At 38.1% G+C, this 25658-nt stretch overlaps 2 protein-coding genes across 3 annotated transcripts in view; both read right to left on the bottom strand.

Annotated features, from left to right (window-relative positions):
* Positions 1-46: 46 nt before the first annotated feature.
* Positions 47-13025, bottom strand: CCNA2 (cyclin A2). 2 transcript variants are annotated; one of them, XM_007436320.3, is made up of 8 exons: positions 12783-13025; positions 11411-11663; positions 9607-9719; positions 7201-7424; positions 6542-6746; positions 4446-4559; positions 1870-2003; positions 47-1724 (listed from the first exon to the last, which is right to left on the bottom strand). In XM_007436320.3, exons 1-8 carry the CDS (start codon positions 12927-12929, stop codon positions 1673-1675), a joined length of 1242 nt encoding a protein of 413 aa, XP_007436382.1. In that variant the 5' UTR covers positions 12930-13025; the 3' UTR covers positions 47-1672. The 2 variants fall into 2 exon arrangements, with proteins under 2 accessions (XP_007436382.1, XP_087989019.1); XM_088132893.1 differs by lacking the exon at positions 4446-4559.
* A 3520-nt stretch (positions 13026-16545) lies between these two features.
* The window catches only part of BBS7 (Bardet-Biedl syndrome 7), a 35221-nt gene continuing 26108 nt past the window's right edge, over positions 16546-25658 (bottom strand). Inside the window, exons 15-19 of the mRNA XM_088132889.1 lie at positions 25162-25326; positions 23153-23262; positions 22959-23062; positions 21095-21218; positions 16546-20416 (exon numbers count right to left, since the gene is read on the bottom strand). Of these exons, the coding sequence (XP_087989015.1) occupies positions 20280-20416; positions 21095-21218; positions 22959-23062; positions 23153-23262; positions 25162-25326 (640 nt within the window). The 3' untranslated portion in view covers positions 16546-20279. The remainder of the gene's footprint in view (positions 20417-21094; positions 21219-22958; positions 23063-23152; positions 23263-25161; positions 25327-25658) is intronic.

The following is a 25658-nucleotide window of genomic DNA, read 5'->3' as shown; positions in this document are numbered from 1 at the left end:
GAGGACATCACCTAGTGAAAAAAATCCTATTTTTTATCTTTATCTTCCTCCCCTCTCCATTCTTTCAATCAGCTGACATCTAAGACTTTTAATTATCACAGTATTTCATCTGGTGAAAAAATAATTTGGGGAAGATTTCAGATTTATGGTTAAGGAAACAGACACGTCAGCATTCAGTCTTTTTTTAGAACTTGAGATAAGGAAAAATTATGTATGTAACTATTTTACCATTAAAATATATTGATGTTCACTATAATGAAAACCTAAGCTACTTTAAAGATAGGAACCATGATAACTTACTAAAAATTTCCTGGAACTAGGGGATAATAAATAAGAAAAATTAGCATTAGCCATTCTTTCTATAGTAATAAGCAGAACTGGGTAATGTTTTCTTTGAGCCAGTTCTTTGGTAGAACTTCTTAATGAACTAGATTGACCAGATATGCCCTTTTGGCTGCTTGACCATCTAGTTCCTTTTCCTTAAAGTAAGAATTCTGTTTGTTGTATTTGACCCTTCCCTTGACTGCTATGTTTTGTCTGATAATTTATGAGATAAACACAAAGATGTTTCAAAGTACAAAGGCAGCAGACTAAAAACAAAATTTCAGTACACAAAATATATTTTATAAGTCAAGTTACTGTTGAGATCCTTTTAGAGGATTTTATTTACCAGCTTCTAGATGGTTACACTTAGGTCTTTCCATGCATTTATTTACTGGGAGCACATATCAAACATTAGTTTATAGGAATTTAATCCTTCTCAAATATGAATATAAAAGTTAACCCTTACAACATAGAAAACCTGGTATTTGCCCAATACACCCACTACTTCAATCCTGTATTAGAACTTCAAGATTATACCAAGAGTAGATGTGAAAAGGTATTATCCTAAGGATCCTAACCACCTGAAGCCAGGATGCTCCTCCAGCAACTTAGCTGAAGTTGCCATGCAGCAGTAGGGACTCTGCATCACTTTGCTGATTGCATGGCTGTTTCATGTGATGGTCAGGAAATTGGCTTGCTCAGTTGCAGATACATGAAGTTAGCCTGTTTCATGACCTTCGTTAGCCGAAGGCAGGATTTTAATTTAATTACTTTTTTTTTACTGGAGTCTCTTCCTTTACATTCCAGACTCACTGGTTTGAATAAAAGCTATTAATGCAGTGGTTATAAAGCTACTTTAGTAGCGTATTTCAAAAAATCACTATCCTTAATAGCTGATACAGCCTTCAAGTAGAGTGGGGGTCTTTGTTGTTAGCAAAAAGTGTCACAGCAGCAACTTTTTCAAATTCAGCTACTGGGCACTTGTTGACTATTTCAGATATACTGTTGTAACTTTATTATATGCAGACATTCCACTGAACTATCTTGATTTGCAATTTTAGAGTCAGAATCCTCACACTGTTCATACTGTTTTAAAAAGGTTGAACAGTGCCAGTCAGCAGTTATACCTGCATGGTTTAAGTTTTTTTTCAACACAGCTTTAAAGGAGCGCCATCTAAGCACATAGAACAAGATTGCATGTACAAAAGTTTACATTAAAACATTATAAAAAGTATAAAACCTCATAATTAGCTATGGTAATATACCAGATTGATTGAAGTCTAAATACAAATTTAAAACTGTACATTTGCAATGGACAATATATAGGTTTGAAATCTCACGTAGATTGTTATAATAAATCTAGTGTCTCTGGTGGGTCAATGAGTGACACCGCATGATATCTGAAAAAGATAAAAGTGACATCAATATTATTTCTGCTGTCTAGCACAGTATTTATGTTTGTCTATGTACAAATTACTGTAACATTCCCCAGTAGTTGTTTCAATTACAGAGTAAAAAACATCTGCAGTGAAGGGTCAGACTTACTTTACAGTCTTGTATTTCTCTCTGATAGACTGTTGTGTATGCTGTGCTGCTCTGCAGTAGGTCTTGTGGAGGTCTAGGAGACAAGGCTTAATGCTTTCAATTGTATATCCCGTCATTTTAGCAAGAGAATCCGTCTGTGAAGAAAGTCAAATGTTTAAAACTTCATGGCTATTATTTTGATGTTCAGTCATTTCAGTTGCCAGGTTAGAAGGCAGAAGAGAACATTCCGCCTGGGTCTGATGAAAATAGGTGTGTGGAGCTTGTAGAAGTCTGACTGCCATAAGCTCCCAGAAACAGGTATAGCTAACTTAACTAAGTTGCTAACTGATAGTACACTTGTGTTTCAAAGTACAGTACTATGCAAAAGTTTTAGGCAGGTGTGAAAAAATGCTTTAAAGTAAGAATGCTTTTGAAAATATATATTGTAATTGTTTATGTTTATCAATTTACAAAATGCAAAGTGAGCAAACAGGAGAAAAACCCAAATCACATCAATATTTGGTGTGACTACCCTTTGGCTTCAAACCAGCATCAATTCTTACACTTGCAGAGTTTGTACACTTGCACAAAGTCAGGGATCTTGTAGGATTGGAGTCAGGTGTATGATTAACCAATTATACCAAGCAGGTGCTAATGATCATCAATTTCATATGTAGGTTGAAACACAGTCCTTAATTGAAACAGAAACAGCTGTGTAGAAGGCTTAAAACTGGGTGAGGAACAGCCAAACTCTGCTACTAAGGTGAGGTTGTGGAAGAGAGTTTCACATCACAGGTCATACACCATGGCAAGACTGAGCAGAGCAACAAAACACAAGGTAGTTATACTGCATCAGCAAGGTCTCTCCCAGGCAAAAATTTCAAAGCAGACTGGGGTTTCAAAATGTGCTGTTCAAGCTCTTTTGAAGAAGCACAAAGAAATGAGCTACGCTGAGGACTGTAGACTCAGCGGCTGGCCAAGGAAACTTAATGCAGCAGATGGAAGACACATCATGCTTACTTCAACACAGCAGTGCCATCAGCAGTGCCATCAGCACAGAACTGGCAGAAACAGTGGGAACCCAGGTACACCCATCTACTGTCTGGAGAAGTCTGGCCAGAAGTAGTCTTCATGGAAGAATTGCAGCCAAAAAGCCATACCTCCAATGTGAAAACAAGGCTAAGCGACTCAACTATGCACCAAAACACAGGAACTGGGGTGCAGAAAAATGGCAGCAGGTGCTCTGGACTGATGAGTCAAAATCTGAAATATTTGGCTGTAGCAGAAGGCAGTTTGTTTGCCGAAGGGCTGGAGAGTGATACAATAATGAGTGTCTGCAGGCAACAGTGAAGCATGGTGGAGGTTTGGGGCTGCATTTCTGCAAATGCAGAATGGAGTTGGAGATTTGGTCAGGATCAATGGTGTCCTCAATGCTGAGAAATACAGGCAGATACTTATCCATCATGCCATACCAGCAGGGAGGTGTTTGATTGGCCCCAGATTTATTCTGAAGCAGGACAGTGACCCCAAACTTACAGCCAATGTCATTAAGAACTATCTTCAGTGTAAGAAGAACAAGGAGTCCTGGAAGTGATGGTTTGGCCCCCACAGAGCCCCAACCTCAACATCAAGTCTGTCTGGGATTACATGAAGAGACAGAAGGATTGAGGCAGCCTACATCCACAGGAGATCTGTGGTTAGTTGTCCAAGATGTTTGGAACAACCTACCTGCCAAGTTCCTTCAAAAATTGTGCAAGTGTACCTAGAAGAATTGATGCTGTTTTGAAGGCAAAGGGTGGTCACACCACATATTGATTTGGATTTTTCTTCTGTTTGCTCACTTTGCATTTTGTAAATTGATAAACATAAACAATTACAATATATATTTTTGAAAACATTCTTACTTTACAGCATTTTTTCACTCCTGCCTAAAACTTGCACAGTTCTGTACCTTTCTGGAATTGAATCTGAAGCCCTAGTTAAAAAAAAATCCTTATGGCTGAATAGGTATCCCCAAGATTACCCTTTTCAGCTCTCTCTCTCTCAAAAAAAGGGAATATGCACCATGTTTAGAGTCAAAGATTCTAGAGTATAGAATGGGGGGGGGATGGGATGCAGAGCTAGGAGGAAGTTTTCTGCTACATCGATCTAATGCTGTCTAAACTCTGACACAGAGAAGTTAGAGGCCACAGGATTATGAACACTAGAATTATCTTTCATTTAACAAGCCTTACCATTTAATGGTCATTCCTAGACTGTTCACAGGAAATAACAGTAATCACTACACAGCAAGATATGACACAGCATACAAGACCCATTCAGTTAAAAATACTGAAAAAAGTGAGGTCTTCAGCTGATGCCCAAAAAGGACTATTAATATAAATACAAGGCAAGCCTCTCTGGAAGAATTTTGTCAAAGAGGAGAACATATACTAGGAGACTGTCCCCAACTATCACTTGCCTCTGATCGGTAGCTCAGAAAAAGGCTCTTTAAAATGATCCACTCTCAGGCAGTTTGATGTGGGAGTAGACAGTCCTGTGGATGCATATTTCTGAGGGACAAGTTGGAAGGGCAAGAGGATTGATTTTATACATACCCAAGTTTTCCCAGAAATTGCATAGTTTGCTATATGAAATGCTGCAGCAGCAATTACTGACGGCAAATATTTCAGATATGTGTCTGCATCTATTAAACTCAGTTCACCCAAGTACTATAGAGAAATAGAAAGCATAATCTTAATTTCTAATACCAAAATGTACATTTCTATCAAGGTCAAAATGTTTTATGAAACCTATTTTTAAGTAAGAGTTCATTGTGAAGTTTTATATCAATCAAGATATTGGTTAAAAGCCTGCCCCACTGCACTGTTATCTTGCATGCTAAGCCTTCACTTCTCTAGGGTTCTTATTTTAGCCAAATAGCCAGAGAACAGTCTGAAACAAAGCCTTTTTTTCTTTAGAACTATCTTTAAAAGTAATGTATTCTCAAAAGATACCAATTGGAACAGGTGAACAAGTTTTTAAAAACTGCTAATATACAGTTGCAAGAAAAAGTATGTGAACCTTTTGGAATTTCATGGTGTTCTGCATTACCTTGTCATGAAATGTGATCTGACCGTCATCTAAGTCAAGAGTATTGACAAATATAATGTGCCTAAAATAATAACACAAAAACAATTCTGATCCTTCATGTCTTTATTGAACACACTTATTCAACATTCAAAATGCTAGTGGAAAAAGTAAGTGAACCCTTGGAATCAATAACTGGTTGACCCCCCCCTTGGAAACAATAACCTCAACCAGGTGCTTCCTGTAGCTGTGGATCAGACCTGCATATCGTTGAGGCGGGATTTTAGCCCATTCTTCCTAGCAGAACTGCTTTAGCTCTGTCATATTCTTTGAACGTCTCATGTGTATGGCTCTCAAGTCATTCCATAGCAGCTCTATTGAGTTGAGGTCTGGGCTCTGACTTGGCCACTCCAAAAGGCGGATTTTATTTTTCTGAAGCCATTCTGTTGTGGACTTGCTCCAGTGTTTTGGGTCATTGTCCTGTTGCATCGCCCAACTTCTACAAAGTTTCAGCTGACATACAGACATTCTTACATTATCCTGAAGATTTTTTTGATACACTTGGGAATTCATCTTCCCCTCAATGACTGCAAGCTGGCCAGGCCCTGATGCAGCAAAGCAGGCCCAAATCATGTTTCCTCCACCATACTTTACGGTTGGGATGATGTTTTCATGATGATATGCAGTGCCCTTTTTACGCCAGATGTAGTGCTGCGTGTTCTTTCCAAATAGTTCAATCTTTGTTTCATCAGTCCACAAAACATTTTGCCAGTACCACTGTGGAGTGTCAATGGGCTCTTTCGCAAACTTCAGGCATGTAGCAATGTTCTTTGTAGTAAGCAGTGGCTTCCTTCGTGGTGTCCTGCCATAGACACCCTGCTTGTTCAATGTTTTACGTACTGTAGACTCATGAACACAGATGTTAGCCAGTTCCAATGATGCCTTCAAATCTTTGGCTGTCCCTCGGGGTTGTTTCTTTACCTCATTGATGAGTCTTCGTTGTGCTCTTGGGGTCATTTTGACTGGGCGCCCACTTTTTGGTAGAGTAGCCACAGTCCCAAGGTGTCTCCACTTATAGATCATTTGCCTAACTGTAGACTGGTGAATTTCTAAGGTCTTTGAAATCACTTTGTAACCCTTTCCAGCTGTATGTAAATCAACAATTTCTGATCGTAGATCCTCTGAAAGCTCTTTTTGGCGAGGCATGGCTCACATAAGTGTATTCTTCTTGTGCGGATCAAACTCAAAAAGTTTGAGTGGTTTTTATCAGTCACCATAGCTCTAGTCCACACCTCCAAACTTATTTTCTTAACAAGACTCCAGGTATGCTAACACCTGACTCCAATTAGCTTTTTTGAAGTCAACTCAAGTGTTCACATACTTTTTCCACTAGCACTATGAGGTTTTTATGGTTGTTCTCAATAAAGACATGAAGGATCAGAATTGTTTTTGTGTTATTTTAGGCACATTATATTTGTCAATACTCTTGACTTAGATGACAGTCAGATCACATTTCATGACAAATTAATGCAGAACACCATGAAATTCCAAATGGTTCACATACTTTTTCTTGCAACTGCAGTCAGTTTCTTTTTTCTTTTCTTTGAAAAACCCCAACACTTACCATTGCCAAGTTTTCCACTAGGGAGCTGGCTGGCTGATACAAGAAGTATTGAGAAAGGAATTGATTTATTGTAGGAGCTGCCAGATCAAATGACAAGACTTTCAGGACTAAGTGCTCCATTCTGAGAACTTGTTTCTTTGTGTAAGTGTCATCTGTGATATAAACAAATTCTGCTACTTCCGGAGGGTAGATTTCTTCAAACTTTCTACAGTAGGAAGAAAAGCACTGTTATATAAACAACTGTTGCCACCAACTGTTTCTCTTTCCACAACTATATTGGTTCATTGATTCAAATATTATTTGGTCACAGTAGCTAGTGTTATTAGCTTTCATCCTACACTGTAAGTTCTTACTGCCAAATGCTTATGTGCGCATTCTAGCGCACAAAAATATTAAAAGTAGAAAGGGAAACATCAGTCTGTCATAGATGTTAAGTTTATTTGACTATTAACCTAAGATTTTAAAATATCTATAGTTAGTATGTTCTCTTTGAAATATATCCTGGGTTTGTATTAGCCATCCCTATATTTGTATCTCAGAAAATACTGTCAGGTAGAACAGAATTTGCACAGATATAAGTTTAATGTAGTTAACACTACATTAAAAGACATGAAGAATTTTTTAGTAAATGCAACACTCCAAACTTTTCATCTACTTACGATGCCAATAGCATAGCTGCAGTTCCCACAAGCTGAAGCTTTCCTCGTAGCACTGACATTGAAGAGAGAAACCTATCAATGTAATTTACAGCCAAATGTAAAGTTTCATTTTGTAGTTTGTATTCTTCACCAACTTCCACTAGCCAATCCACAAGAATAGCCCGCATATTATTTGTAATATCTGGCTGTTTCTTCATATAACCCACTTTGGGTTTGCATTTCACCTGTAAAGAAATTAACAATTACCTCTTGTCAATTTGAAAGGTCTTTAGCTTCCATATAATAAAGTTGATTTGCAATTAACTTACTATCCAATTGCAAAAAAGGCTATGAAGCCTTTAGCATTTTGTCCCAATTGGTGCCTCTACTGTATTAGCCTATTAAACATTTTAAGATGAAATGAAGTCCATTTGCTCTCACTTAATGGGCAGCCATGTAAGCTACCCACTAACTGAGCCATGTAAGTAACCTCATGCTGAAAGAATAAGGCATTAACATGTTTTAAACATGCATGTTCATAGCTTCTTTTTGATGTAGGACAAAGGTATTGGATTACCCACTAGCTATGCAAGAGCTACATTCTATAAAGGTAGACGAGAGCCAAGACAAACTTCATTTTTGATCAACTGAAACCAGTATGCTCCAACTCTCTCCACTGCAAATACTTGGAGCAGGAGGCTTTGGAGATGGTAATTCCTGTTCTTATCACACTGAAGTTAGACTATGGCAATGTGTTTTACACGCAGTTGCCTTTTAAGCCTCCTGAGAAACTCAACTGGTGCAATATGCAGTAGCCCACTTGAGCTCTATTATAGTCACATAATACCAGTTTTGTGGGTGCTATGTTGGCTTCTGATGGGTTTCCCAGGTACAGTTCAGTGTCCTGGTTTTAATTTACGAAACTCCAGATGGGTTGAGTCCAGGACTTTTTCCTTGCACACCCTATTTGCTCATCTCAGGAAAGAAAGCTTAAATCCACCCCATTCAGATGTTAGCAGAACGAGAGCCAAGAAACTGTCTCTCTGTTACTGCCCCTTCACTTTGGAATAGCCTCCCTCCAGTAGCTTGCAGCTGCCCTGATGGCATCCCGGAAGGCTTTAGAAATTATATTGCTTGAACTGGCATGTAATTGTTACCAAATTTTAAAGTGGATGCTGGTGATTGTTATTAAGATGTTACTTCACTGTTTTTATTAGTTCATGTATGTTCTGTTTGTTTTGTTTCATTGTCAAACAACCAGGAGTCATACTGGAATTACAGCAATATATACAAGCTGTTAATAAATTAATTAGACTAGATTCTTGTCCAACTTAAACCAACTACAGTCAGAACCAGAAATATTGGAATAAGGATAATTGTTTTGGCATTTGGCCTCTGTACACCACCACAGTGAAGTTGAAAGGAAACACACCAAGATGTACAGAGGCCAAATGCCAAAACAGTTATCCTTGTTCTAATATTTCTGGTCCTGACTAAGTTTTATGTTCACAACCTCAATCTAGCCTTCCTTGGACCAAATCAAACTAGCAAGAGAATTGAGTCCCTTATTCAATTGTAGCCATTTACTCTTTGTCCCACTTATCTCTATCAAAAGAGCTAGCGAGAGAGTGCTTACATACTCTTCCAAAGAAAATACTACAAAAAACCTTAAGTTCTTTCAAATCCAAAGTTGCTCTTGATTGCAATACAAACCATGATCTTATAATACAACTTCCTACAATTTCAGTAACATCTCAGTATTTTAAGCAGCAATATGAATCCATAATAAACTCTACCTGGAAAGTACTTCTCACTGTAACTAGTCTTTAGGTTTTCAAATTGTATACTATTGCTCAACCCAGACAAATGAAGATACAAAGCAATTTAAAATAGATTAAAGGAATGGGAATTAATGTGCACCTGTAACAGAATTGAATGCATAGGCAAGTTTTCAAATTGACATTGGTTTAGCCTGGTACAAATTATAGCACATTTTACAAGGGGGCCCATCACATACACACCAAGGAATTCCACAAGTAATCCAGTCTTCTGAAGAATCACTTACTTTCTTCATAGTTTCCCTGGCCTTTAATATACTGAACAGATTAATTGATAGGAACCAACATGATCTTCCACTTCTCCACAATAAACCCTCTTATCAATCCCACTAGGTACACTAAACTTCTGACTAACCTGGAAGATAAAGGCTTTTCCTTGTTGCATGCCAGTGGCCCCAGCAAGCTCCCAATATGCTCCAGGTTGGAGTTAGAAATAGTTACATTATATCACTTCTAATGATCAAACAAAAAGGGGTCAGAGGTCTCAGATATCCTAGCCCAACATTTCGAATAGGCTAGACATAGTCACATGTTTGAAGTTCAGCTAGGTGATTTTTTTTTCCCATTGTGTATGCATGATCGTCCTTACCTCCATTTCTCGAAGATACTTGTAGATATCCTCAATATAGTCTGGGACATGGTTAACATTAATTTGCTGTTCTACTTCTTGGACTATTGACATATCCATAATACCCAGTGACCCTAAAATGAAAGTCATTGGTAAAGTATTTTTTAGGCTTATGAAGCTTCATATGTAAGGCAAGCAATGAATACTACAAAAAACCTTAAGTTCTTTCAAATCCAAAGTTGCTCTTGATTGCAATACATACCATGATCTTATAACACAACTTCCTACAATTTCAGTAACTTCTTAGTATTTTAAGCAGCAATATGAATCCATAATAAACTACCTGGAAAGTACTTCTCATTGTAACTAGTCTTAAGGTTTTCAAATGGTCAAAAGCCCTGTGAGCAACATTCACAGATAGAAGATAAACTACAGAAGCTGTTCAAATATTCTTTGAATAAGTGCTTAAAACTATGCCTGGTTTCATACACACTGACTCAAGTCTTAATCTGTTTGATCATGGTTTTTAAAATAACCATAATTGGAGTTTGCATTATAAACCATAATTAGCTAATCTCAATGTCTTGTTCATGCAAAACACACTGCCAAAATCAAACAGCCTACATTATAGCTAAGCATTATTTGCCAACCTAGATTATCTATCCATTTATCAGACCTCTCAAGTCCAGGTCCACAGAGCATGATCCCATCCACCAGACATTCTAATCAAGTTAATGGCAATTTCCACCTTGGCATCAACTCTGGTCATTTTCTTCCTTGCAAAATAGAAGAAAACCTTCATTGCCAATCTTGATGCAAGCTTCATTCAGCTTCCTGCAAGATCAAACTGGTCCACATAATGCAAGATGCTGTTTTCACCTTTTTGCTTTGAATTCAGGAACTAGCAGGAAAGTAGGGTGCAACCCACTTGAAGGGCCATGGGCTACAACTCAGCTTCCTGACCTTTTGGGCAACAGGAATGATATCTCAGGAAGAAGTAGGCTGAAATTTAAAGTGGTCCCCAGTAATAGAACTAAAATATGAGCTTTATGGAAATAAGGACTAGGTCCATGAGGGTACAGATGGTATTAGAGCAGGAGACACTTTTTTTTATTTCATTACTCCATTTAATAGCAAACTCTACAGAAGGAACTCCCCGCACATGCACAAACCTTTACTGGGGCAAAAAAAGGTACTCTTAAAAGTACTTTTGAAACACTTTTCTATCCCTCATATATTGCGAAAGTCTACAATATCAACACAATCCAGACCACTTTAAGGTTCAAACTACAAGTAGAATGCAACTGAAGCATTCAGTCTTAAATTAAAAATTTATGACAAAAAAAGCCTTTCGGTTTCAAAGCAAAGCTTGAAATCAAAGTACAGTCTATATATATATATATGGCAGCATCAAAATAGACTGTACTTTGATTTCAAGCTTTGCTTTGAAACCGAAAGGCTTTTTTTGTCATAAATTTTTAATTTAAGACTGAATGCTTAAATGTGTGTGTATATATATATATATATACACACACACACACACACACATGCGTGTATAATATACAACTATTATATCACACAAGTAACAGGAGCCAGGAAGTTCTTGGTTTTTCAGTCACATGGTCTTGAAAGTTAATAGATTTTCACTGAAAGGTATATGAAAATTGCCAGAGTTGAAATTGACTGTAAGCCTTTATAGTACCATAGGCAAAAAGAAGCTGCAAAAGGGCACGATATATTTAGCAGAAGCTGTAAGTGTGGTATCAAGCAAAGAATCAATTACTACAGCATACATCTATTCTTAAGAATAGTATATTACCCTCACCAGAACTAAGATCCATTGGATTGTCTATAGGTGTTAGAGGTTTTCTGGTTCCCATTGAAGCAACAGCTGCCTTCAAGCCTATGGCCTCTTCATTGGGTGAGGTCTTTTTGATGGATACATGTTTCTTTTGTCTCCTGCTGTCAGGCTCATCCAAGTGGATAGTAAAGGCAGGCTGTTTGTTTCCCATTTTACCATTGGGGACACCAAGATAATTCTCATCATTTGTACTCCACGGTATTTGACTAAGGGGAATCTGTAAGAAGAAAAAAAACAGCCATAGCAATCAGTTGCCTAGTACTTCACTCACCCAAATGATGTTTTTGCCTATGCCTTGGGAGGTAATCTTTCTAAGCAAAGATAGTGCGCTGCAGTACGGTGTACATTACAGAATACAACTGAAATCACCCATTCTGAGTGAAGACAATGGAAATAGGCAATGCCAGGTTAGGGAAAGTGTTATAAGAATTAATGATTGGGATCACACACTGCACCAAGCTGGGTTCACAAGCAACACGAAGCCACAAGCCTTACTTTGCAAACCACAATGGCTGGGTGAACACAGCACACTAAACCAAAACCAAGTTGTGGCTTGGTGCACTCCGTGAAATGAATCAATTTCTCTACAGCCCTTTAGAAGGCTGGCCAGTGTTCTGGTTCTACTAACACATTGCTCAGATTTCCTATGTTGAATAATACATAATCCACCTTCAGCCATGGAATTCATACAAACGGACAACCTCAAAGCTACCTCAAGCTTCAGAAGAAAACATGGGATATACATTTATTAAATAAATGATAAATGAACATATTACACCATGATATGGCTTGTTTGGCTGTGGCCTAGCCTGTGGCCTGAACTTTCTGAGAGTTTTTGTGAGGAGAGACGGAGATGAGAGCATCCATCGTTACAAGCATAGACAGAGATATCCTCGTCCAGCCTCAGTCAGAGGAGCTGCCTAGCTGCTGTCCCCCCCAAATGGCGTTTCGGTGGGAAGCACCCGCGTGTAGGGACTATGGGAGAAGTGCTTTATTCAGCGGCAAGCTGCGGGCCCAAGCGTTTGACCACCTGGATCAGGCCACGAACAGTAAGGCCTCCTGCCGTCCAGCGAGCTGCCTAACTCCCTACCTGCCTGCGGAAGGCGAGTTCGTAGCCAAACCAACAGAAAGAAAACTTCTTCCCTCCGTTTTCAAAAAGGCCACGAAGCGTAAGAGGACTGCTAGCTGGCCGGTCATACCTCCGGCATTCGCTGAGCGCAAAACAAAACAGCAGCGTAGGAAGAGAGCTCTAAGATGGCGGATATGGGGTCCCCCAACTTCGGGCAGGGAGACGGGCATCCCGTCCAGGCCGGGCGAGGAGGGAAAAGCGCCTTACCTGGGGCTGGGTGGAGCGGCGTTGATTGTCTTGCAGAAGCCCCAGCGCCAGTCGGTGTCCAGGAGCGCCCGCAACCTGGGGGGCCTCTTTTGCCCCCGGGGGCACATTTTCCTGGTTCTCCAGATTCACTGGGGTGCCCGTCAGCATGATGACGATGCTGACAACGGGACCCGCAAACTGAGCAAGACAAAAACCACCCGCGCGCCGGCGCTGGGCCCCGCTTCGCTCTCGCCGTTCAAGTAGCCCGCGACTATTGAATCCACCAATGGGAAGGCGGATCTAGAACGTCACTGCCGTCACGGTTGCTCGCGAGAGTCAGAAAAAAAAAGAGGAGGGGCAAGGAAGAGCGGGCTGCAGGAGAGATCACGTGGGTCGCGGGCTTTTAGGGCTCTGAAATTCTCAACTCTTGGGTAAAACAAGCCTAGTCTCAAGAAGTCGCGGTTCGTCAAACTTGTGATTTTATGCGCAGAATGGCTTGGTACAAATGCTAGGCGCGAGAGGTTAGCGTCCCTTTTCCTATTCGACGCGGCTGGACTAGGCCAAAAGGAACGAGGGGATGTCGCATGTATCGTTTTGTCCAGTAAATTTCGAGTTTAGAACTCAACTCGTCATGCACGATAGACGCTTTTGGGGGTAACAATACGGAAGTGGCTTGGCATTACTTTTTGAATGTCTTTTTCAACTTTGGCCATACTGACGTTACTTAGCTTTGCAGGATCAACAACGTGTAGTCAAAGCAGTTTGCTGGATTGGCACAACGGAGACATACATTAATCAAATCCATTTTAGCTTGTGGTGTTATAGTTCAGCGTGTCCTTGGTATATACCGTAGTTCATATTAGATAATATACTTGTTTTTGTCGAATTCCTTGGGCCAGTGGAGCTCCATATGTGTTGGATAAGAAGACTATACTGTAAGAAGGTTAATAAAATTGTTTTTCTTTGTCCAGTATGTTATTGTTACATTGAAAAGCAACCAGTGCTGTCAGAATCACCAAATAACACTGATTTTTTCCATAAATTAATAGTGAACACAGCTATTGTTTAAGAAGCAGGGCAATTTATCCCTTTTCCAACCATGTAAAACCCATTACAGTATTTTAAACCACTGGCTGTAATGGCTGGGGCTTAATGGAATTTTCTCCCATGCAGAAGAAAAGAACTACTGACTGCCAATATGACTCAATGGCCATTTGAAAGAGATTCATTTTTTTATCACATCATAGTACTGTATATAAGTAACAATCTGGACTAGCATTTTTTTAGACACGTTGCTCACTTTATCTAAATTTCATTAGTACCTAAGTGAATCCTTAGCAGCTTTGGCAAAAATACTTCTACCTATTACAATTTGGGCTGAAGGAGAAATTATAAAAGATTTTTCCCAATCACTAAGATATGAAAACAATTTAAAATGTACCAGATCCCCCCAGGTGGTGGTGATTTGGCAGATTCTAGTCACCAGGTACAAACTTGTAACTGACAGAATTTTTCATGAGCGTGTATTTAGTCATTGGGATTCCAATCCTACTGTGTTTGATATACTTACATTAGAGGCTGAACTTAAATCATGTAGACTCTTTGGGTCAGCTCTCAGTACGACTTGCTGGCAGAGTATACATTCAATAAATAAACCTCTCAGCCTAATTTACTTAGAAAGCTTAAGGGGTAGTGTTCTTAAGTAGTAAGTCCTAAAGCTTCTTCAAGGAATATAGTAGTAGTGTTCAAAACAGCCTACAAATGCAGTTCAAATACAGGTACACCCTAAGGGAGAGTGGAGGAGTTTGCAACAGTAAATCTTTTGTAAATAGCAAAAATTTTCAGCAAAATATACTTCTGGAAGCAAAACAGCTATTGTAAAAAATTATTACCTGCTGCCTCTGAAATGTTTCTCAGAATTCTCACCTGTACCTCTTGAATTTTACAGAATATGTCCCAGGTGTATTCCCTATCTCCCTTTTCCAATTCCTCCTTTATCTACATTGGAGGCATCATTTACATTTTTTCACTTCAATGTTTATGCCAGGTTCATTCTAAAGCTCCTATGTTACAGTGGGGCAAAAAAGTATTTAGTCAGCCACCAATTGTGCAAGTTCTCCCACTTAAAAAGATGAGAGAGGCCTGTAATTTTCATCATAGGTATACCTCAACTATGAGAGACAAAATGAGAAAAAAAATTCCAGAAAATCACATTGTCTGATTTTTAAAGAATTTATTTGCAATTCATGGTGGAAAATAAGTATTTGGTCACCTACAAACAAGCAAGATGTCTGGCTCTCACAGACCTGTAACTACTTCTTTAAGAGGCTCCTCTGTCCTCCACTCATTACCTGTAGTAATGGCACCTGTTTGACCTTATCAGTATAAAAGACACCTGTCCACAACCTCAAACAGTCACACTCCAAACTCTACTATGGCCAAGACCAAAGAGCTGTTGAAGGACACCAGAAACAAAATTGTAGACCTGCACCAGGCTGGGAAGACTGAATCTGCAATAGGCAAGCAGCTTGGTGTGAAGAAATCAACTGTGGGAGCAATAATTAGAAAATGGAAGACATACAAGGCCACTGATAATCTCCCTCGATCTGGGGCTCCATGCAAGATCTCACCCCGTGGGGTCAAAATCACAAAAACAGTGAGCAAAAATCCCAGAACCACACGGGGGGACCTAGTGAATGACCTGCAGAGAGCTGGGACCAAAGTAACAAAGGCTACCATCAGTAACACACTACGCCGCCAGGGACTCAAATCCTGCAGTGCCAGACGTGTCCCCCTGCTTAAGCCAGTACGTGTCTGGGCCCATCTGAAGTTCACTAGAGAGCATTTGGATGATCCAGAAGAGGATTGGGAGAATGTCATATGGTCAGATGAAACCAAAGTAGAACGTTTTGGTCTAAACTCACCTCCTCATGTTTGGAGGAGAGAGAATGCTGAGTTGCATCCAAAGAACACCATACCTACTGTGAAGCATGGGGGTGGAAACATCATGCTTTGGGGCTGTTTTTCTGCAAAGGGACCAGGACGACTGATCCGTGTAAAGGAAAGAATGAATGGGCCCATGTATCGTGAGATTTTGAGTGAACACCTCCTTCCATCAGCAAGGGCATTGAAGAGGAAACGTGGCTGGGTCTTTCAGCATGACAATGATCCCAAACACACCGCCCGGGCAACGAAGGAGTGGCTTCGTAAGAAGCATTTCAAGGTCCTGGAGTGGCCTAGCCAGTCTCCAGATCTCAACCCCATGGAAAACCTTTGGAGGGAGTTGAAAGTCCGTGTTGCCCAGCGACAGCCCCAAAACATCACTGCTCTAGAGGAGATCTGCATGGAGGAATGGGCCAAAATACCAGCAACAGTGTGTGAAAACCTTGTGAAGACTTACAGAAAACGTTTGACCTCTGACATTGCTAACAAAGGATATATAACAAAGTATTGAGATGAACTTTTGCTATTGACCAAATACTTATTTTCCACCATGATTTGCAAATAAATTCTTTAAAAATCAGACAATGTGATTTTCTGGATTTTTCCCCCCATTTTGTCTCTCATAGTTGAGGTATACCTATGATGAAAATTACAGGCCTCTCTCATCTTTTGTGCAAGTGGGAGAACTTGCACAATTGGTGTCTGACTAAATACTTTTTTGCCGCACTGTAGTGTCCTACTTGCTTTATCTTTCCCAGTATTTTCTTACATTTCCATGATAGGCTTTAAAATGCAAAGTTACCGCCCAATTTTCTAAAGCTATTTGCAGCAGATACTGATTTCTTATTTATTTCCAGTATTTCTGTACCATGACAATTACACATCTTTAGTCAGTTTACAAATCAAATAATAAAAATAGAAGCCATAAATATAACCCTTTAAAGACACCAATAAAATTTAAAATGATTTACTGCCAGTTGGATCAGAAGCACTGTATAGATGTTAGCCCGAAGGCCTGTCTGAAAAGCTATGTTTTAACTACTTTCCAAAAGATGACTAAAATAGGATTAGCCAGATCTCCTTTGGGAACGTATTCTAGAAGGCTGGAGCAGTAATGGAGAAGCATTGCTTCTAGGTTCCCATCCCCTTCCTTCACCTCGCATACTAAGGGAATCTGGAACATCCCTTCTCAAGTAGAATGGAGAAGCCAGCCAAAGTCAATTTGCAGGAAATGGTGTGGCAGGCATCCTGAACCTTTACCCTGTAGAGCCATATAGGTTAAAACCAGCACTTTGAATTATACTCTGAAACCTACTGAAAACCAGTGCAGTGCCCACAAACATTGCCAAATCAGTTTACACATATCAGCCTGCAGGCTGCTACTTTTGTTTTTTTAATATAAATCTTCATTAGCTTATAAAATTTAACACAAATACCTAACAAACATAAAATGAGAAGAGCAAATACAGATAAAAAAAGAAATAAAAAAAAAATAGAAAAAGAAAAAAAACCCCTAAAGATCAACACCATACAGCCACAAACACACACACACACACACACACACAAATTTTTAAAAATGGTTTCCTTCTAACTAATCAGTGAGTTTTGACTATTTACATGTCTTCTTCTTTTCTTGGTTCCTTCATCTTGTCTCTGTTTCTATTTTATTCAGTTCTTACTTATTAACTCTAAATGTTCATCTGTATTGAGTATATCGTTTCTATATAGCCAAAAAAGGGTTTCCAGTTTGTTATAAAGTCATCGATACCTTTATCTTTTAGCTGGTCAGTTAGTTTAGCCATTTGAGCAATTTCCAAAGATTTGAGTAACCATTCCTCTAGGGTTGGTACATTTTCCTCTTTCCATTTAGCTGCATAGACAACTCTAGCCACGGTGATCAGGTGTAGTAGAAGATTTCCATGTTTTTTCTCAATTTCTTTGTCCATAAATCCGAGTAGGTACAGTTCAGGTTTCTTAATAATTTCCATTGATAATATTTTGCAAATATTTTTATGTATTGACCCCAATATTTTTTGACTTTTGGACACGTCCACCACATATGGTATAAAGTACCAATTTCCTTTTTACACTTCCAACATACATTCGCTATTATGTTATACATTTTATTTAATTTATCAGGGGTTATGTACCACCGGTACATCATTTTATAAAAATTTTCTTTCAAATTATAATTTAATGTAAATTTTAACCCTTTGGTCCACATTTTTTCCCATAAGTCATATTATAGCCAAAAATTTTCTCCCATTTTGTCATACAATCTTTATTTTAAACTTCCCTTTTAACTTGTAATAAAATTTTATATATTTTGGCTATCATATGATCGCTATTTATATTAACTTGAGTGTCCCACCATGATAATTCTTTTGTAAATTTATAATTTTTTCTATCTATTTTGAATTGTTCTTTCAGATGGAAATATGCAGGCTGCTACTTTTGTATCAGTTGCAGATTCTGGGTACTCAAAGGCAGCCTGGGTAGAATGCATTGCAGCAATGCATTGCAGCAATCCATTGCAGTAATAATGAGGATGAGTAACTATTGCTACAGCTTCTTGTTCCCAAACAGAACAGAAATGGTAAACCAGCTAAAGCTGGGCAAACTATCCCTAGCCACAGCTCCTACCTGCTGGTTAAGCTGCAAATCTAGGAGCTTCCCCAAGTTGCAATGTACTCCTTTTGGGAGAGTGTAGCCCCTCTAGGGCCAATGGTCAGGAACAGGCTGCAAGGCTACAATCCTATTCCGCCCTAGCAGCCTCCCTATTACAGAAACTAACCAGGGTTGTAGAATAATTGCCCATTAGAAACCCCCCAATCACCATCAAGTATCTGGGGTGGATCTCTTAATCCATCCTCACCCATACTGAAGCTAACTGCAGTGACTAACCTCAAGCTGACCAGGAAATCATCTGACAATGACAAAGGACAAATAACTATCTCTTCCACCTTCAGATCATGCTCCAGCTGCTTCAAGATGAAAACTAGATTATGTGCTCACTTACATGGATGAAGCCAGATATGAGTTAAGACAAACTCATGATTAGAATGGAAGAACTCTTGAGTTGCCTATGACCCCAGCATCAAATGATGGAAGAACACAATCTTATTAACCTTAGCAACAGCATGAGGCCACAGTGTCCAGTGGGTATGGAATCTTGGAAAGAAACTACTGGGCTAGAAGAAGGGACTGGCACCAAATTGCCCATTATGCTTTTCCTGCAACATCCAGCCCAGCACCTACCCTCATATCTTCCTCTTCTGGTCACTGTTAAAATATGCTTCCCACCCTCCCAGCTAAATGACATGGTCTGATCTCCATTTGCCAAGCCCTGAGCTATAGTGCCTACTTTCCCCATTGCCTTAAATTGGTATAGGCAATCCAGCTCATGCAGCTCTGCTAGCCAACAAAATGGAATAAAATATCCCTAGCACTCAACTACAGTTCATCTAGCACACCTCCCAACAGCCCAAGAATCTCAATCTTTCCGTCTTTCATTTCACAAAGGCCATTCTTACTCCAGGATGGGGTTAGGCTATTTCCCTCCCAATTCTCCATCTTCTGGCTGAAGAGCAAGAAGTCTTCTATTTTTCCTCACTAACCCCCTTTCTTGAATATGTTCCTGGAGGGAACAACTAAGGGTCTATCAGCAGTGATCACATATGCCAGATTCTATAATCTCTCACCAAAATCCCTTCCAAGAGCCTTGGTATTTAACAGCAAATTGTTGGAAGTGGTGGCAGCAGCAGCTCTGAAATATGGTCATTAATTAAACTCTCTCTCCATTAATGTTGGCTTCCTTTCCCAAGAATGATGGTGAGGCAGAAAATCACTGCTTTCCACTGATTCTCTTATACTACTTGTTCAATGTATACTTTCTCTACCATCTCCATCAACTTCCTCCAGTCTCATACAAAAATTGTCCATTTGAATTTTTTTCATCTGTATACTTCTCCAGATACTCTCAATCTCGCCAACCATGCTGCATACCACCACTTTATCATTCTTCTTCTTGTGTCTAATGTGCTCCTTCACTCAATTTCCTTTCCATATTCTTCCTTACTTCTTTTTGTCCACCTTCACATTCTCCTTTCCAACTCTATTCACCATCTCAATCATCTCTGCACTTACAACCATCACCAGGCTTCCTTCCCCAAAGGACTCCTGTCTTCCATCACATCCAATCTTTTCTTAACCTACCTGATTTCTATACTCTTCATTCCCAACCATGGAAAGTAATTCAGAGTTAATCCAATTTTTTGTTTTGACATGGGGGTGGAACAGCCACTCTATGTGTTACTCCATTCACTCAAAAGAAGGAATCCTAATGTTAACAAATATGCAATGGGCTCCTCAAGGTTTCTGAAAATTGTCATAACCAATTTTTGAAAACAGTGACTAATAAAAAGAACAAGATTCTCACAAATATTTACAATTCAATAGAAGTAAAAGCACTGTGATATATTTTTAAAACTATGTAAATGAAACACCAGTTTTCTTTGTCTACATCTTGGTATCTTCTCTTTAAAGAGATTTCATTGCTTTTTCAGTTCCTGTAGTTCAGGTAGCAGTATCAAAAAATGCAAGCAATGTATTTTGATCATAACTTCCCAAAATTTCCAGGAGTAGAGGAACTTTGGTTTTCACATTTGTACCCTTGAATTTAAATTTGTCTATGAATAAATCAGTAATCATACCTGAAAAATAAAATATACAAAATATTAATTAATCAAAATCAGAAAACAACAATTTCATGTACCACTGCAAATGTTTAGTAAAGAACTTAATCCATGGGAGGTATTAATTTTATGAATTGTAAAGTGAAATACAGCTGTAGATCAGAAATCTTAACAAATAGAAGAATACAGAACGAAAAAAATCAGTGGTAGGGTTTTTTTTCTTCATCATATTGTTCATTCTACCCAATATTTTCAAGTTTTTTGTTTTTGTTTTTACTGCAGTCCCTTTTTTCATGTATATTTATTTCAGTTTATTTCTAATATACCACTAAATCATTACACATGTATTTTCTATTTGTAGTATTTCATATGTCCAAGGACACTGGGGAGACTTGTTCCAAGCATAGAAACAAACAGTGATCTCTAGGGTCTGGAATATTTTTACTATATTTTATATACAATCTTTCTATTACATATGCAGCACTTAATATCCACCACTGATCAATCTCCATCTTTGCCATTATGACAAATCATCTTCATTTGTGTTTTTCATTCTAGAAGCTAAAATCTCTGTCATTAAAAGGAAACAAAAGAAATATTTAATAAGAATGGCAGAATTGCCATCCCAGAAGCCATCACTGTTAGAACAAGAAGTAATACTAGAAAAAAATAGAAAAAAATTGTTAATGAACCAACCGTAAAGTCTTTCAAGAGATGTTGGCTGTTTCTTGTGTTCTTTGAGCAGCTGATCTGCTTCTTCCAAAATACTGCGGTATTCTGGAATCAGGAAATCCATGTTACCTTCATGAGCCTGCAATTCCTTAATCAGATAATAATAAAATGTTAAGACAATTAAAGAAGTTCAACTAAAATACTGAATAGTTGGAAGATTAAACGCATACGAATTCAGTTACGAATCCAGATAAATGGACTGTTTAATCCATTCACAATTCTCTACTAAGACTACAACCTGAAGGTTCCCCAATTTTCTACTGAGACTACAGCCTGAAGGTTCCCCTATTTTTTTTTTTTAAAAAAGGTCAAAACTCAAAAGAACCATATTCAAGTTGTTATTTAACATTATGCTACTGTTGTACAGTGCTTCAGATTCAACAGGAAAGGGTGAACACCTTTGCAGCGTTTGAGGGCACTCATATAATACCTGTTAGCAACTCCTTAAAGCAGCTGCAACCAGTATCTCTTATCTGCCCCTTATAGCTGCAGCATAATCCCAGGAAAATATATGTTTGAAAAAGCTTTGCTTTTTCAGCTATCTAAATTAAAACAACATCTTATTGCTTGCCAAGGTGTTTGATTCACATATAGATTTGATTTCATGCAAACTTTTGTTTAATATATAGACTATATTTTGCAAGGCTTGCATTACAAATGCAGCATTCTAGGATATTTATCTGTTTAAGATTCTTCTAATCTACTCAGTAGCCAAAGTATTCTCAGCAGATTACCAAATTGCAAGTAAACAAATAGAAACAAAAAATATAGTTAATAAATATCACAAGAAAGACATAAATGGATTAAAATATTATAATATACTTATAATCAAACCAATTACAAATACTTTTGGATTTAGCTTGGTCTCACAACACATGGACAGACTTAACCATAGTTTCAACTGGGAAACTGTCAGCATCTTAGACCAAGCTAAATCTAAAACCGCAAGGGAATTCCTGGAAGATTGGTATTCAGATAAGTCTGCCATCAACAGGCATATAGAGATAAACAACATCTACACACTATTCAAAAGAGACAATAAAAAGGTATTAAAATGACCAGAACACCTGTTCGCCAGCAATCAACACACAGATAAACTGAGATTAACACCATGATTAACACCAGACAAACAAGCAGTAAACAATACCCTAATCAAGGAACTACCAACTCAGACAGACAAGCAAGCAGTAAACAACAGCCTAATCAAGGACTACCAACCAGAAAACCACACCCCCACCAACACTGACAGGCAAGCTACTGTATATAAACAGAGAGCAACCCCACTCCCTTCTAGCACTGAAGATGTTACCTAGCCAGGCAATGAAATGTCTGCAAGAAAACAACCAAGCTCAGAGAACCTCAAGGACTCCACAGTTCAACCCTGAGCTACATATATTCTCTTCTATTGATAATTTTAATTACCAAGGACTACCTGGAACTTTCTGTATGCAAAAGCACACATTCTATCACTTAATCATGATCACTCCATTACTGAACTCTAATTATTTTGAATTTTCAAATATCATGATTAGTTGCATATTAATGGTTTTTCCCCAGTAGAATATCTATCATGAAACAAACTGCTGCTGGAACTGAACAGCCCCATTTAGTATTATAGTTTAGGGATGGATCAAACTATCTTATCAACAACAATGTTTAGTTAATTATCTGATTATACTTTTAAAAGTTGCCCAAAGCCATTGGATGGCATATCAATCTATTAAACAGGCAGATACTATAGTTTTGAAAACAATTAAGAAATAAATATACAACAAAAAAATTACACAAGCAACAAGCAAAGCTATCAATTAATCTATTAAAGACTTACTTTTAAAGCATCTATTAGTTCAACTTTTTTAGCCAACATCAGCTGGTACTCTAATTTTGGATGGATAAGCTTTAAGGTATGAGTCACAGATGCTTCATTTATATCTAAAAGAAGACCACAACAAGAAAGTAACTCAATAGTTATACATTTTATATACAGAATGAGATCATAAAATGAAAGACAAAAATCCTTACCACATGATATATTGAGGTTAATTTTCCTTTTAGTGGCTTCTTTGGAGAGTACATCCTTTAGAATGGATATTGTGGATATATTGTCAGATTTGAAGTAACCCTCACCTTTCCTAAATAAACAACATAACATTCACTTAAAAGAAATATACCTGGAGAACTATTGTAATTCAAAACAGTACAACTAATACTTTAACATTATTTTTATGAGTTAACTAACATTAATTAAGTAGTTTGGTCCTTAATTTAAACATTTCCCAATTGGGAAGTTTTAGATAAATTTCAAAACATTCTAACCTTAAAAACTTTTCAAACAAGTTCTATTAAACATCAATTTTTATTTCATCTGTTTAGGACTGAGGTGTATAAAGGAAGAACTCCAGAGAGAAACCATTCTCAGTTAAATAAAAGGGGAAAGCTGCAGATTTTTTTAGTTTTGTTGATATTCAACATTATCCTTTCTATACTAAGCTGTAATTTGTATATGTGATTATGCCCCTAGATACACCAAGACAATTGTTATTGTGTATAGTAACCTCAAAAGTAATGGCAAATGAACTAATTGAACTGTTCAGTAGTATAAGCATACCTAATGAGATTCTGTCACTAAAGATAGTTTATCTTCATTTTCCACAAAAACAAAAATTCTCAGATTTAACCAAAAAGAGTGAATACCAAAAATCCTTGGACTATTGTGTGTAGTTACTCTGAGTTAAGAGGATGGATTTTAGTCTTCCATTTGTTATATATGTTGAAGAGTGGGGGCAGTCAAAAATTTGAGCATGAGTAGCATCCAGTTCTTTATTTTCAAAAAGCTTAAAAAGTGTGCAGCACCAGAGAAATTTATGCTATGAAGTGGTCAGTGAAGTCTCAGAGTTTACCTATAGGTCATAAACTCACTGAGGTCACAGATCACCAATCATTAGTTGAATTGGAAAAGATTAAAGACACTAACAGGTGATCTTACACTACAGTCATACAAATTTGTCAATTCAACAGCAGTCAGGGAAACAGGATCAAGTTGCTGATTTTCTGTCTAGTTATGGAATTGATCCAGAGATTGCTACTGCCAAAGAGGTATCAGTGAGTTCAGTGGAAGGCTTGGGGACCACATCACAACCTTCACTAAAAAAGGGACAGTATGTGAGACAATGGAAAAGGTAAACACCATCTGCCATCCTTTTACATGACTTCAAACATATACACACTGTACCGGAGGGTGATAGCCTGAGTCTGGGAAAAGGTGAGACAAACTATTTTCCCATAGACAGCATGGCATTGGGGGGGAGGATTTGAAATGGGCTAAGAAAGTAGCTGGAAGTTTGTTTTTAAAAAAAAGTTGGAGTGCGAAAGAAAGAGAAAGAAGGTTAGCACACGAAGTTATAATTAGGCAATTTCAGGCTGTTGAAGAGATATAGGTTTCAAGGTGACTCAAGACCACTTAAGAGGGATCAGAATGGGGTTGCTAATGCAAGGAGGATGACACAACATTAGATCTGTGTACCATGCATAGATATCCCCTGGGGGAAAAAAAAGGAGACTGAGGTTTTGCTAGTCAGGATAAGTGACCAGCTAAGTTTTAAGTGAGATCTTGATTAATTCTTTAGGAAATTTAACAGCAGCTACATTTTAGGGTAGGCCTCTCTTCTTTTAGCAGAGGGGTTACTATTGCCAGCAGGGAGATGGTTAATCTTGGAATGGTAGTTAGGGTATATGGAAACTGGCTATATTCCATTCTCTTTCAGACACCAGAGGCAGGCAAAGGGGGAGATCTATAGGTCTCTTTATAGTCATTAGTTGAATTCCTCTTGCTTGATTATCTGACTGGAAAAGTCAATCTTTCAAACAAAATATCTTTCTATCTGTTATGTTAAAAAAAGTTAATATGGTTCACAAGAGGCCCCTGTAATCTGTATTTTGTCTGATCGATCCTGAGAACTCATAAAATAGCATTTTATTTATTAATTAAAAAAAAAAACCCAGTATGTTTCAATGATTGTGTTTCATTTTACCGGTATGTACATTCAAGCTGTGTATCCAAAAAAGTGTTCTGAAAGTAGAAGCTGACACTCTCCCCCACTGGTGTCTTTTCAGGAACTTCAGGCAAACAAAATACAATCCAGGAATGAACTTCAGCAAAACTAAACTGTCCTTTGAGGGTCAACGTATTCATGGGTCTGTATAACAACAAAATAAATATATGCATTTAAAGTTCTAATAAAATCATTAAAACAAAGATTGCTTCACTCAGGAGGACACAGGTGTAAGAAGTCATTCAAGTTATCATCTCAGAAAATTGCTTTCAGTGCCACAGTGAGATTCAGATAATAGTGCCTTGATACTTTCACATTTGGAGGCTAAGCACATTCATCAGAATAAGTTAAATTAGAATCAATAAAGTTTCTTTTTAAGTAAAGATTTGAAATCATGACATCTTTTAAAAGTCTTTATCACTTCAACACCTTTATTCAACATTAACTTGCAGTTTAGATTAAATGTGCCACAACTC

Source organism: Python bivittatus, unplaced genomic scaffold, assembly GCF_059951505.1.
Source record: "Python bivittatus isolate LINGU-HERP-01145 unplaced genomic scaffold, Pbiv_v1 ctg000070_np1212, whole genome shotgun sequence".
Classification (NCBI taxonomy): domain Eukaryota; kingdom Metazoa; phylum Chordata; class Lepidosauria; order Squamata; family Pythonidae; genus Python; species Python bivittatus.
Note: the sequence above shows the minus strand (reverse complement) of the source record. Positions and strands in the feature narration are given on the sequence as shown.

Excerpts from the sequence above, each read along its gene's own strand:
- CCNA2 (XM_007436320.3), bottom strand. The coding sequence starts at position 12,929 with ATGCTGACGGGCACCCCAGTGAATCTGGAGAACCAGGAAAATGTGCCC. Across the intron at positions 4,560-6,541 it reads TAGTGGAAAACTTGGCAATG|TACTTGGGTGAACTGAGTTT; the intron begins GTAAGTGTTGGG and ends ATTTCTCTATAG. Across the intron at positions 1,725-1,869 it reads GAGAAATACAAGACTGTAAA|ATATCATGCGGTGTCACTCA; the intron begins GTAAGTCTGACC and ends TATCTTTTTCAG.